Raw genomic sequence first — 13,160 nt, 5'->3', positions numbered from 1 at the left:
TAAGGTGCAAGCCCGGTCCTGGAATGGTCAGGGCCTTAGTCTAGCGAAGCTCACAACTCGTTTTTCACCTTCTCGGCCTGGTTGGCTTGGGCGAACGCTTGCCGTCTTGCTCCAGAATTCTGAAAGGTGGATAAAGGGCTAGGTGGGCGCCGGAATGGGCGTCCTCGGCGAGATTTCCTATGCTAGACACTGATTTAGGTCGGGGAGCTGCGGCACCGGTCTTGAGCATTATTACAAACCTGTTTCTTCACTTACTATCTCCGGAGGGCCATCTCCCCGCCCCAAGTACTAGTTGTGGCTGGGCTGAGGGGCGGGACTTGGGGAGCGTGGGGCGTCCTCCAACTCGCTGCCGCATAGGTGGAAGGGAAGAGAGTGACAGCACGCCGAGGGGTGCGGCCTGATGCGGGGAGCGAGGGCAAGGCTGTCGGGCCAGGAGCTTCTCGCTTCGCCATTGGTCGGGAGCGGCGGGGTGAGCCTCCACGTGACGGTTGTGGGCGCGTGCGCGGGGGCGGGGGCGGGGGCAGCGGCTCTGGAGCCGTGGCAGCCCCGGCAGTGGCCGCTCTGTGTCGGTGGTCAGTCGCTCTGACGGTCGCAGTGCCGCACACGGAAGGGCCGGAGCCGTTGCCGCGCCGGGACATGATCCGAAACGGACACAATGCCGTGGATTCCTCCAAGAAGCTCAGTCCGGGGACCAAGCGCACCGTGCGGGTCTGGTGCGACGGCTGGTGAGAGCGTGGGGCAGAAAGGAAAGAGCGGGATGGCCGGAGCCCCCTCCCTGTCAGCCCCCCAGACGGGCCGACTGCCCGCCGGTGCCAGCTTCCTCCCGCCCGTCCCTTCTTTCTTCTAACCCCCTGTGCCGGGCTTTCCCCCCGCCGCCGCCCCGGGCCCTGCGCCCCGCCCCGTCCTGCGCCGCTCGCCGCCTGTCCCTCGGAAGACGTGTCGCAGGTCTTGCCCGAGGCAGCGGGGCTTTAAACGCCGCGGAGCCCGGTAACTCCGGGACTGCCGGGCGACGTTTTTGCGCCGGTCCCGTGGCAGCCCCGACCCCACGGAGTCCCGGAGCCGGGGAAGCCCGGAAGGTGGGTGCGGACAGCCGGGCGATTCCGCGCTTCTCGGCGGGGAGGGGCCGCCGGGCCTCCGAGAGCCGAGCGCCCGGCATCCCGCGGCCCTCTGAGAAGCGCGCCCGGGGCGCCCTCGGCTCTTGCGTCCGGTTACCGTGGTATCGCCCTTCTCGGAAACGTGCTCCGGGGCTCAGTTCTCGGGGACTCAACTCTGGAGAAAAAGTCCAGGCTCACTGTGTGTATGACCCCATTCCTCCCCCAGCGCCACAGCCAGCCTCGGGGCGCGGGCAGTGCGAGCCCCGGGAGCCGGGGAAAGGTCAGCGGCAGCAGCGTCCGTTCTGGAGAAGCTGCGTGTTGGACCGGGAAAGGCGAGAACCTGGGCCTTTTAAAAAGAAAAGAGCATTCACAAGAGTAAATTTCTGCTGAAAATCTCAAGATTAGCCATTCTATTATTGGACGGCTAATCGTCCCAGGCTAGGGGGACCTTTGGACCAGTTCCTTACTTAAAAATCAGATAAACTGGTTCTTTTGGTATCCTAATGGAGGGAGAAGGTCGCTTCTGGCTGCAGGTCTTTGAACTTGGGGTTCTGCCTGAGAAGGAAGGAATGTGTGTGTCCGTGTTGTGAGGAATTTGGCCCTTTATGGTTCCACACATCGAGAGTGATAGGTAGAATATCGGACTGTTTCTGAATATTACCAAAAGGGGCATAAAATTTTCCTTCCTCACACTTTCACTATTGCTCACATTCAGTTAAATAAAGAAAAACTTTTCAGATAAGGAGACTGACTTCCATCATCCAGTCAGGGTAGATAAGGGAGATAATAGCAAAGTGAGTGGGAAAGTTGAGAATAGTTGGCTTTTAGCCCCAAATCTGGTAGTCATACTTTTATGAGTACACTGAGCACTTGGTTATCAGGTGACTGCCAGAAGAAAGCTGGGAGGTTAGTATTGATTGAGATTAAAAATATTTCAAGTTGTGGGGGAGCTTTTTCAGGGTTCTAAAAAGTTTCCCTCAGACATTAAGGGTTTAATTTTGTTTTTCCCATAAGTGCTCTGCCAACCTCTGTTTGCCTTTGTTAGAATATAAAGCATTTGATTCAGATAGGATAATAGTTAAAAATTGTTGTCTGTGAATTTGTTTCATATTGTGCAATTCCATATATTTGATGAAATGTTTCTGAAAATATATGTGAATCAAAGTTTTATCACTTTAACTGTTTAAAATGCTATACAGGCCTTATGCTCCAGTATGTAGATTATATAAAATCATACTTATCCACCCCTCATCACTTTTACAAATCTGGATTTTCATAGGAAGAGTCAGCTTTGGGATAATGCTAGATTTGGAATCAAACCAGGATTTAATCACAGCTCTACCAGTTTTGTAACTTTGGAAAAAATCACTTATTAACCTCTCCTCAGTTTTTTTATCTGTAAAATGGAGATAATCCTTGTCCTAGCACCAACTTCAAATAAATTTAATGAGGATCAAATGAGATTATATGAAATGTTTCATTAATTATAAAAAACTATATAGATTTCTATAAGATACCCATGTATCTTAACTAAAGATAAGTAAGTGTTCTTTAGAGAGATTTTGAAACAAGATACTACTGACATTAGGATAGCTAGAGATATGACACAGGTATTCCGCCTTTCATCCCAGTAAGTATTCTGGGGTGGTAGTTAGTGCATGACCTTTGCTGGATTATCAGAACCAGATTCATATTCTAGTGCTATTCTCAATATATTCTGGAAACACTGACGAGTCCAAACTGAGCTATGTCGAAACAACTCAAATCAGGTGCTCTGTCCTATAAGAAAATTGATATTTTTTCTTTCCATAGTTACCTTTCCAGTGTTTTAGTAAGTCTGGGTTTCTGGATGGCAGTAATAAGGGCCTGGAAAAAAAAAATCCTTTATCTAATAAAAATTTAGAGACTCGGCACAAAACCAAATCAGTACTTCATATTCCTGTACTACATCCTTCCACACTCTAAATCCAGAGTCCTTATTTAAGCAAAACTTAGTGGCTCCATTAACTCATATTGGGCCAGAGAAAGTAAGAAAGTGGATCTTTACATAGGCTACTATTCTGCCCCTGTTGTCAAGTAGACTCTGTAATGGACTCTATTTACTTTGCTTATGAAAGGCCCTCTGTCTGCTCAAAATCCCCAGGCTTGCAGTGGAACTGGGACTTTGTTCCTCTGGGTATTTAGTACCCCAAAGCTCACTCCATTTCAGCTTCCCTTCTAACCTGACCTTTCTACCATTTTTCTCCCCACCCCCATTCTCATTTCTCCTGTTTACTTTCATGGGGACATTTTAATTGGTTTTTTTCTGAACCTTAGCTGAGGCCCTTTGATACACTTGAGTTTCTCTGACTGCACATGATTTTGTCGTCATTCCTAAAACCTTCTGTATCCAAGCTGTTGAACTTTCATCACACTTTGACCTGCTCTCAATAGTTATCTTCATTAATTTGCAATAGTTCCCTGCAGTGGTTACCCCAAAGAGGCTACAAAAAGGGGGACCATTTTTCCCTAACTTAAATCTGTCCCTCCCTGTCAACCAGGTACAAGATTTGATACTCCATTTATTTCCACAGCTATGACATGGTACATTATGGGCATTCGAACCAGCTTCGTCAGGCACGGGCCATGGGAGATTACCTTGTCGTAGGGGTCCACAATGATGGTAAGAGGCTGTGTGCCCCAGATCTTTTCCTATCTCTTGCCTTGCCTTCCCATCCCGTTACTCAGGACTGCAATACTGGCTGTTTTCAGCCAGTCAGGTGATATAAATTACAATCCTGGGCAGGCAGTGAAGGTATGGCAAGCTAAATATGATGACTAGGGTTGGGGTGGTTGTGTCCCAAATTCTTTCCCTACTCCAATCTAGGGGTCAGTTTGGGTGGAAAGACTAAAGAAATGTGAGGGAGGAGTTGTTCTACCAGGAGGTTCTCTGCTTCCCCAAGATTTGCCCGTATCTAGGACTTTTACTCCAAGACCTTACAGAGCTAAGATGTTTGATTTTGCATTACTTTAGCAGATCAGGTTGTTGAATGGGGGGCTGGAAATGAGAGTCCTAGGGATGGATCCTTCAGGAGACCATTAGTGGTGTTTGTCATTGTTCCACTCTTTCTTCCTCTTTGCTTTGCCCTAGAGGAGATTGCCAAGCACAAGGGCCCTCCTGTCTTCACTCAGGAGGAGAGATACAAGATGGTCCAGGCCATCAAGTGGGTGGATGAGATTGTGGCTGGTGCTCCTTACGTCACTGCCCTGGAGACTCTGGACAAATACAACTGTGATTTCTGTGTTCACGGCAGTAAGTGGCCTGGCTGCACACCCTATCCTGGAAGTCCTAAGGTGGCAACAAGAGGGAGGGGGGCAGGTCCTCAGCATCGATGACAGCTTTTTAAATTGCAGAAAAGTTGTTTGTCAGACAGTCTTGGGGACTCTGGAAGCATTTTCTTTGACCCTGAAGCTTTACAATATGAAGGTTTGGATTCTGAAACTTAGACTCTTGGCCAAGGCTCTCTTGAAGTATCTTGGCAAGGCTGACTCTAATGTGTGTCTGTGTCTGTGTCTATGTGTCGCTTCCTAGATGATATCACCTTAACTGTGGATGGGCGAGACACCTATGAAGAAGTGAAGAAAGCTGGGAGATACAGGTGAGGCTCCTCTGTCCAGCCCTAAAGTGGAGGATGGAGGGTGGGGAGGTTGTAAAGAGAAATGCCTTGCAGAGTGAGCATTTAATATCTATTTGTTAAAATGATTCAAGGGAGAGATAATTGTCCTTGACATTTCCAAAGACAATGCTTTACTATACACACGGTATTTTATATACAATTTCATAGTGTGTTCTATGAGTCCTGGTAGCCTTGGAGAGAGGCTAATGAGGGCATAGCTCTGCATTCCTTTTTCTCTTACTGGCTAGAATTTACCCCAGCTACTAAGCAGGCAGATGATCTGTAGACAGTCTAGGTGTGACCACTAGGTTGTGCTGCAGGCATCACAGTAACGAGAACATTCCATAGATTTGTGGAATTTTTTAGTGGGAAAGGAATGAAAGATGGAAAGGATTTGATGGGTCATGTCGGCTGACTTCTGTTTTGTACATGTGAAAACCAATTACATAGGCAATGAGTGATAAGAGTTTAAACTAGAGCCTCCCAGTCCAGGTCCAGTGCCCACCTATCCTACTTTACCTTCTCACCTTAAGAACCAGTAAGTCCAAGTCCCTCATTTTACAGACAGGGAAATGAGTGATCACAGAGATCAGGGGACTAGCCCAAAGATACCCAAAACAGAGACCAGAGCCCATACTGACTAATCCACTCTATTAGTGGTCTTCAGCCTTTTTGAGAATAAACATCTGTTTTAACAATCTTGTTTTTTATTGATGCTTTTATTCTTATATAATCCTCATTTCCAAGTATATCCCTGGCCCTTCTCTCTCCCTGTTTCACCATCCATTTTAATAAAGGTTTAAAAAGGGGGAAGAAAAAAAAAAAACATTAAAATTAATCAATAGCACATCAATTATGTCTGGCAACATATGCAGTATTCCATACCCATAAACTTCCCACCAACAAAGAGAGAAAAGGGGGATATTTTCTCAATTCTTTTTTGTGGCTGAGCTTGGGAAGGACTATTTTTCGATGTCAAAAATTTAGCAAATGCTACATGATATACTTGCATGGTATTAGTAATAGTTGTTCACCTGTAAAATGGAGACAGTTCTTCATTGAATTCTTGTGAAGTTCAAGTGAAATAATCTCTTTGAAAACTTTAAAATATTATAAAATCTAAGTTATTATTATTGACCAAGAAAACACACAATGATAAAAAAAAAAATCGCTGTAGTTTCAGTAGTATTTTAGAATGAATTTTTATTTTATTAATCTCATCAAAATGTGTATATGTTTCAAAAATAGCGACTTGTGTATTGCACTGGAGCAAAATATAGATCGAAACCAAAATATTTGTTGCCATATATGGGCACATAATAATTTCCAAAAATTAGAAACCATTGCACTATAACATGTCTTCTTGTCTGTCTTCTCTGTCTCCTAAGTTTTCATCTTTTTCTTAGCAACTGTGGTCACTTGAGATACAGAGCAGGAAGCAGACATTTAGTGGTCTATCAACAAGAAAAGATCTAAATCAGAAGCCTGGCAAACTGTCAGTTCTACCTATCAGGCAGGATGTTGAAATTGTTGACTTTTTAGCTAACAATGGGACTTGGGTGTTGTTGCCTTGAACGGGAAAAGTTGAAGGCCTTGAGCACTGATGACTATAGATGGGACCACTCTGTCCCTGGAGTTTTCATGTCCTTCAAGTTTGGATAATTCTTACAGAATGTAGAGCCAGATGCCCTTTGTTTTCCCATGGTAAATGGCATTGAAATACTCCCATCTACTGCAGAACAGAGAGGAGGGGGGATACTTAGAGCTTCACAGTGACTCCTCTCTAGCCCATGGAGGCCCTCAGTCATGGGCACTATTCACTAGAAGAACTGAGCCATTTCAAAACTGTTCCTACTCTCCCACAGAGAATGTAAACGTACCCAGGGAGTCTCTACTACTGATTTAGTTGGCCGGATGCTGCTCATGACCAAGGCCCATCACAGCAGCCGGGTAAGTCCAGAGTGGCCTAGAGACCAGTGGTCTTCTGGTAGTTTGATGAGTAACTTTCCTCATCTTTACTATGCCTTGTCTCTGGGACCTGGGGTTTAAGATATAGTTCTGCTTGAAAGCCAGGACCCTGGTTGGGAAGGGAGTGGATATTTCTTTCCATTAATCACTATTGGGATGTTTGTAGGCCAGGAGAAATAAATCTCTCACTCTACTTTCCTGAGACTGGTCAGCATGTAGGGAGCCAGCAGGCTTCCTGCTTTTCAACAGGGACATCTCCAGATCAGTGAGGAAAGCCCCCACAATGGGCCATGGAAAGGAATGCTGTCTGGAATTCTGGTGCCATGCTGGCCCTGGGGGCCTGACTCCACTTTTCTGTGCAGGAATTGCCTTCAGAATACCGGGAGTATACTGACAGCTTTGGCAAGGTGAGTTTTTAGGAAGGATTCTTTTATCTAGCATCTAAGTGCACAGTATAGCAAAAACCTGGGAACTCACATGTATAAAAGGCTTTATGATGGCAACAAGTGGAGGGAGCTGATATTTCTTCCCTTAATGAAGGGAGGTTAAGGAAAGACCCAGTCCCTAGCCCCTGTTATATCTTTGTCCTTTTGTTTTCTGCTCTTCAGCAGACTTCTCCCCCACCCCAGGATTTATCCTAATTGGACTTCATTCTGCCATCTTGTTTTGGGTTTCCTTACATTCCCCAGGCCCTCCTATCAGGACTCTCATATGAGTATGATGGTATCAGACAGAATTTCCCCCAATGAGTTCTTAGATTCAACAAGTGCTAAGAGGGGCAGACAGGAGCTAGGGACCTTTATTGAACATATGCTCCCTATTTGGGCCTGACCATGCCAGTCCCTGGGTGTTAGTAGACACTGCCATATGAGACCATCACTATTTGAAGTTTCTAACAGTGGTTTGGCCCCTCTCTCCCTCTGTAGCCCCTTCACCTAGTACCTGCTGGGGCAGGTATTTGCCCAGAAGGCTTCTCCCAGGTGACAAGACAGTGGCCTCTGGGTCCTATTGAATGTGTCGGGATTTGCTGTCTGCTACTTCTCTGTCCATCTGGGGCCCTTTGGTGGAGGCCAAGATGCTGGTGTTTCACTCAGTGGCCATGTTGAAAACACTTCTGACTTTTGTCATCTGCTCGTCCTTTCTTAATTAAAGCTTCCCTGAGCTAAAGCTAGGTTTCATTCCTTGTATATAGTCCCCTCCCATCAGATGTCACTATTTCCCCTGTCCCCTCTTCTTCCCAAACACCCCAGTGAGCCTGCCTGGAAACAAGGGCAAAGAAAGCGTTTTCATCGTTTTTTTTGGTTTCTCTAAGATTTCCCCCTATCCCAAGCCATTGCTTCCCCCTCCTTCCCTTTCCCTCCAGCCCTCATTATCAGTACCAGCCAGCATCTTCAGGCTAAAAGGAGAGCTGTCAATTTGGCAACCTCTTCTCCACCCTTGCCCAGACTACAGAGCCTTTTCTGCATTGGTATGCAGACCTCCCCTGCCAAAAGAAGCAGGACTTGCTGGTGGAGAAGTGGGAGGGCTTCCATAGGAAGCCAGAAGCTCAGAAGGGCTAGGAAGAGGGGACAGGCTGTATCTTCAGCCCCTGGGGATGTGGGCTAGCAGGGTGAGCTTGCAGGGCCTGTGATCCTGAAAACTTGTAACCAGTCCCCCTGCTTGTTCCCCAGTGCCCAAGGAGCCACAGCCCCTGGACCGGAGTGTCACAGTTTTTACAGACATCTCAAAAGATCATCCAGTTTGCTTCTGGAAAGGAGCCAGAACCAGGAGACACCATCATTTACGTGGCTGGGGCCTTTGACCTGTTCCGTATCTTTCTTTCTGGCACCACTCTTGCACTTTGCTCCCCAGGGAAGAAGGGTGGATGTCTGTCCTATAAACAGTTTCACTACCGGGCCTCCTTGGAAAGGTCGAGGGAAACCTTAGGGCCCAAGGGCTAGGTTGTCACTATCACTAAGCTTATTTCAGGCTATGGAAAGAGGATGGGATGGGGAGTCCGTATCAGAGTCACCTAGAACCACCTCTTGTTCACCTGGACTGTGGAAAAGGAAACAAAGGAGCCTTTTTTCCCCCAACCTCATGGAATTTCTTATCACCCTTGTCTTTCACCAAGGGGACTTGGGGCCTTTCCCTATGGAGACAACTACCCTGTCCTCTCCCTGTTGTTCTCTTAACCTGGGCATAGATATTGGGCACGTGGCTTTTCTGGAGAAGGTTTACCAGCTTGCAGAGCGACCGTACATCATTGCAGGCTTACATTTTGACCAGGTATGAACTATGTCATGATTTAAAAAAAAAAAAAAAAATAAGGTAGTGAGACCCTGTGCCTCCTTACTTCTCTAGCTGCATTTCCATGTGTGCTGCTCTGTTCCAGGAGAGCATTATTTCCAAAAATTACCGCTTTTTAGCCAAGCAGCACTAATTGGGTGGGAGGAGGGGAACCTTCCCTCAGGAAGTGACTATGAAGAGCTAGTTGACTAGCTGGACACTGGATCTGACTAAACCCTATGTTTGATTCTAGGAGGTGAATCACTACAAGGGAAAGAACTACCCCATCATGAATGTGCATGAGAGAACACTAAGTGTGCTGGCTTGCAGGGTGAGCTGGGACTAAGTTGGCCTTCAGAGGGCTAGAGTTAGAGCAAGGGGTCTCTCCCTTGCCCTTTAAGTCATCTGCATACTTGGGCCCATTGGGAGGTGTTTGTTCCAGGAGGGGAAAGAAAGACTTCATCTCTGAGGGTCACAACCACTCCCTGGAACAAATCCCCTGCTCTTAAAGGTCAGTTCTGGCACTCACTCATTGGCATTCCTAGCTTTTACAGAGGCTGTTAAGGGGCTGTGATGGGAAATATTCAAAGGAAGTAAACAACATCCACCTTCAGGAAGTCTTGGGTCTATTGGCTGCCCCCAAACCCTTTCAGTATCTTATTCCAATTAATGCCTCCTATGAACCATTTCTTTTCTTTCTGTCCTAGTCCCTAAACAAAGCTCTGTTTTTCTCTAGAGGGTTTAAGAGGAAGCTTAAAATGGCTATCTCAACTGTAATCCTTATCAGGTTTATTAGTGGCTCTTTGTAAACTGTTGGGGAGCTTTAAACTTGGATTCAGAAGATCAGGCTTCAAATCCAGCTTTGTTACTTGCTAGTTGGGAAAGCTTATAAAAGTCATTTAATTCCTGTGGACCTCATTAGTGTGATGGGGAAGAAGAGGAGGTAGTCAGTAACCTCAGATCCCTTTTAGCTAATAGCTTTGAAAAGAGGATCTAGCTATGGAATTGTCTGAATATCCACACTCCTTTCCTCCTCTGCTGAATGGCTCATGTAGGACTTTCTGATCTTTAGAACCAAATTTGTGGGATTCCCGCCAGGGCTGCTTAACCTGGGGATAGGCTTGGTAGAGGAACTCTAGGTCATCAGTCCTCTCTTGTCTCCCCAGTATGTGGCTGAGGTAGTGATTGGAGCTCCATATGCCGTCACAGCTAACCTCCTTGATCACTTCAAGGTAAGTCGTCCTAGTGACTCCAGAGCCCTGGGGACAGAGTGGAGGGTGGCCAGAGTATTCATGTGGAGGAGAAAGGGGTCCAAGGGTTACAAAAGTGGGTCCTCCTGGTCTCTCTCTGCCCAAGCGGGCTGGGATATGCCCTGTGGGGGCCCTGTATCCTAAGGACTTTGGAGCAGCTCTTCTGACCACCGAAGCTCCTCTTCTTAGGTAGACCTGGTGTGCCACGGAAAGACTGAGGTCATGCCTGATAAGGACGGTTCGGACCCATACCAGGTGAGTGCCTTTGTCTTTCCCTGCTCCACCTCCCAGAGAAGTTTCCTTCTCTTTGAATTATTTCCCCTCTGCACGGCTTCCCTTATTGGGGGAGGGAAAGAGGAATATAGGATTTCCTTCTCTTCCTCCTTCTACCCCACCTCCTCCTTTTGAGCATATCCTTACTGCAAGGAAGGAAGGAATGGGGCCTTTGGAAGCCCATGACCCCATGGTCACCTTCCTCTACACACAGGAACCCAAGAGACGGGGCATCTTTCGTCAGATCGATAGCGGCAATGATCTCACCACAGACCTCATTGTACAGAGAATTATTAAGAACAGGTGAGCTTTCTCCGTTGTGGCCCCAAGAGGTGATTCACAGCAATCTGTCCATTTAGTTACTTTAGGCCTCCGGGGTAGAATGAACATTTAACAGTCTGTCCCAGGGAATCTAGGCATGGGGCTGGATGGGCTTTGGGACCTCAGACCTCAATACCACCAGGGTGCTTTTTTTTCCCCTAGCAGATTAGAGTATGAAGCAAGAAATCAAAAGAAAGAAGCTCGGGAGCTAGCTGTCCTGGAAGCCATAAAAAAACGGGAGGCAATGCCCGAAGGGGCAGCGGTGCAGGTGGAGAGCCCCTGTGAGGCCTAGTCCCAAGTGGCTCAAGCAGCACGCCTGCCGCTCCTTCCCCGGCCCCACCCTGTCTTCCTCCCGAGTGGGAGCACTGCCTTTGGCTCTGCTTACCTTCTCTTGCCTTTCTGATTTTAGAATTTGTCACACCTACCGTTTTAATGAAGCTGAGGCCCCTTTTTAATCTAGCCTGACTTGGAAGTAACTCGAAGCCTGGGGGCTGGTGGAAGTGAACCCTCGGTGCTGGGTCTCCCAGGGTGTTTTTGGAGAGTTTATATTCTCCAGTAACACTTCCCACCTAGGCTCTACTGCTCTGACTTCATAGGAAAACAGGAGGACCTGCCAGCACTCTGAGCATTTGAAATCCGAGCCACGAGGAGGCTCTGGTTGCTCTTAATCCCAGCTTCTCTTCCCTTGGCACTGCCCACTTCCCAGGAAGGGAGAGGAACGAATCACAGTCACCTAACATTAAGCACAGTCCTAATAGGCTTAGGAAACTTGTCTTCCACTGTCCCCCAAGAAGCAGGGCTTCCTCTGCCTGGACCCTATCCAGCCTCACTTCTTGGCTGGGGGGAGAGGGGAGGGTCAGCCATACCTGAAAGGGAATGATCCAAATGGTGACCTTCCTTTAACTCCTTAGGAAGGGGATCCCACCTCCCTAAACTTCCTTGCTGCCTCATCCCTTCATTCTCCTTATGGTGAGAGTTATACTCCAAAGCTTCCTATGAGGGGCCTGAGCTCTAGGACCTTTGGTTTTCACCTGCAACTTTGCTGCCTGGGGCCCCATATTCCTCCCTTCATCCTGCTGCTCCCTGTACAGACTTTGTATTCTGATTTTTGTATCAAACTGGCTGTTGTAAATTTCTTTGTCAGTGGAACGTAATAAAATATGGTGGGAATACGTGCATTCCCTCTTAGATATTAATCCCTCTTTCAACCCTTGAGAAAAAACAAGGAAAGAATATGGTACTGGAGGTGACAGATGTGCCTTACTCTTGTTTATCTGCTGGTTTAGAGGAGAGAGTCTTTCCCAATGCTGGGATGCCTTATATGTACCCTTGATGACAGCTCTCTAGTTAATCACTCAGAAATGCCAGTCCCCCCCAGGGCTTTGTGTCACTCCCCCAGCAGCATTAATAAATGGGGATGAGGAGAGCAAATGAAGGTGTGCTTTTAATACCAAACCTGATTAACCTCAAGGCACCAAACTTGCCTTGCTCTTCAGGGAAGCAGAAAACCATCTCTCTATCTGTCTTTTAACTGAAGATTAAAACTTTGTTCCCCACTTATGAGCAATGCTGAGTTGTGGGGGGAAGGTTTAGGTTCTGTTTATTGTCCCAGGATCTCTTCCTGTACCTTCCTTTGCGCAGCTCTGGGGCCTGTAGATCTGGGATCACACTAGATTTTAATTTTCTTAGCAAGGAAATAGGCCTGTACCTGTTGGATACCCAAGTATTTTAGCACTAGACTGTTCCTTTTTGCCCACTGTGGCCAACCCTCAATTTTCTGTGCTTTTCTCTGAAGCTTCAGCATCCCCATTCTTTTCAGTACAGTGATCCCAGAAGTAGTATGACTTAGAACCTATTTTCTTCCCTAAAATTGAGTGTTGGCCCCTACATCTGTGTCCCACTTAGCTGCTCCTCTTTCATTGGGATGACACAGATTCTTGGGGTTTAGATTGTTAAATTTCTGTGGTGTTCCATTTTCCCACAGAGGAGGTCCTTGTCCTTCCCCTTCCCAGGGTCTTCAAGTGTCTGTAGGCCAACAAGCCCCTTACAGGGAGAATGGAGAGTATGAAATATTACTTCATCTCTGTGGTTTTGTGCACCAGATTGTCATGGTGTGGAAGGAACTGTGAGAGGAGGGGTTGGGACAGGAGGTGCCCACTCTAGCAGAGAGACTTCAGTGGCAATTGCCAAAGGAACTGGCCTGCCTGGATTCTAAAAGTTACCTTCTTCACCTGTCTGTGATACCAACCAAGATGTTCCAAACTCCAGAGCTAAGTAGTTTCCAGAGGAGGATTCTGACACTGTTTAAGCAATTGTATGCCTGCTGGTGC

General features: G+C 47.2%; 1 protein-coding gene across 6 annotated transcripts; it reads left to right on the top strand.

Annotated features, from left to right (window-relative positions):
• Nucleotides 1–455: 455 nt before the first annotated feature.
• On the top strand, nt 456–12,008 carry PCYT2 (phosphate cytidylyltransferase 2, ethanolamine). 6 transcript variants are annotated; one of them, XM_074260440.1, is made up of 14 exons: nt 456–725; nt 3,668–3,756; nt 4,225–4,386; nt 4,666–4,732; nt 6,616–6,700; nt 7,081–7,125; nt 7,645–7,698; nt 8,389–8,527; nt 8,904–8,986; nt 9,240–9,317; nt 10,153–10,218; nt 10,426–10,491; nt 10,724–10,812; nt 10,993–12,008. In XM_074260440.1, exons 1-14 carry the CDS (start codon nt 637–639, stop codon nt 11,120–11,122), a joined length of 1,242 nt encoding a protein of 413 aa, XP_074116541.1. In that variant the 5' UTR covers nt 456–636; the 3' UTR covers nt 11,123–12,008. The 6 variants fall into 6 exon arrangements, with proteins under 6 accessions (XP_074116541.1, XP_074116535.1, XP_074116539.1 ...); XM_074260434.1 differs by having other exon boundaries at nt 457–725; nt 10,996–12,008; XM_074260438.1 differs by lacking the exon at nt 7,645–7,698 and having other exon boundaries at nt 457–725; nt 10,996–12,008.
• Nucleotides 12,009–13,160: the final 1,152 nt, after the last annotated feature.

The sequence above is a fragment of the Sminthopsis crassicaudata genome, chromosome 4, assembly GCF_048593235.1.
Source record: "Sminthopsis crassicaudata isolate SCR6 chromosome 4, ASM4859323v1, whole genome shotgun sequence".
In the NCBI taxonomy this organism is placed as follows: Eukaryota; Metazoa; Chordata; class Mammalia; order Dasyuromorphia; family Dasyuridae; genus Sminthopsis; species Sminthopsis crassicaudata.
The sequence above is the reverse complement of the archived record's forward strand: the minus strand, read 5'-3'. Positions and strand labels throughout refer to the sequence as shown.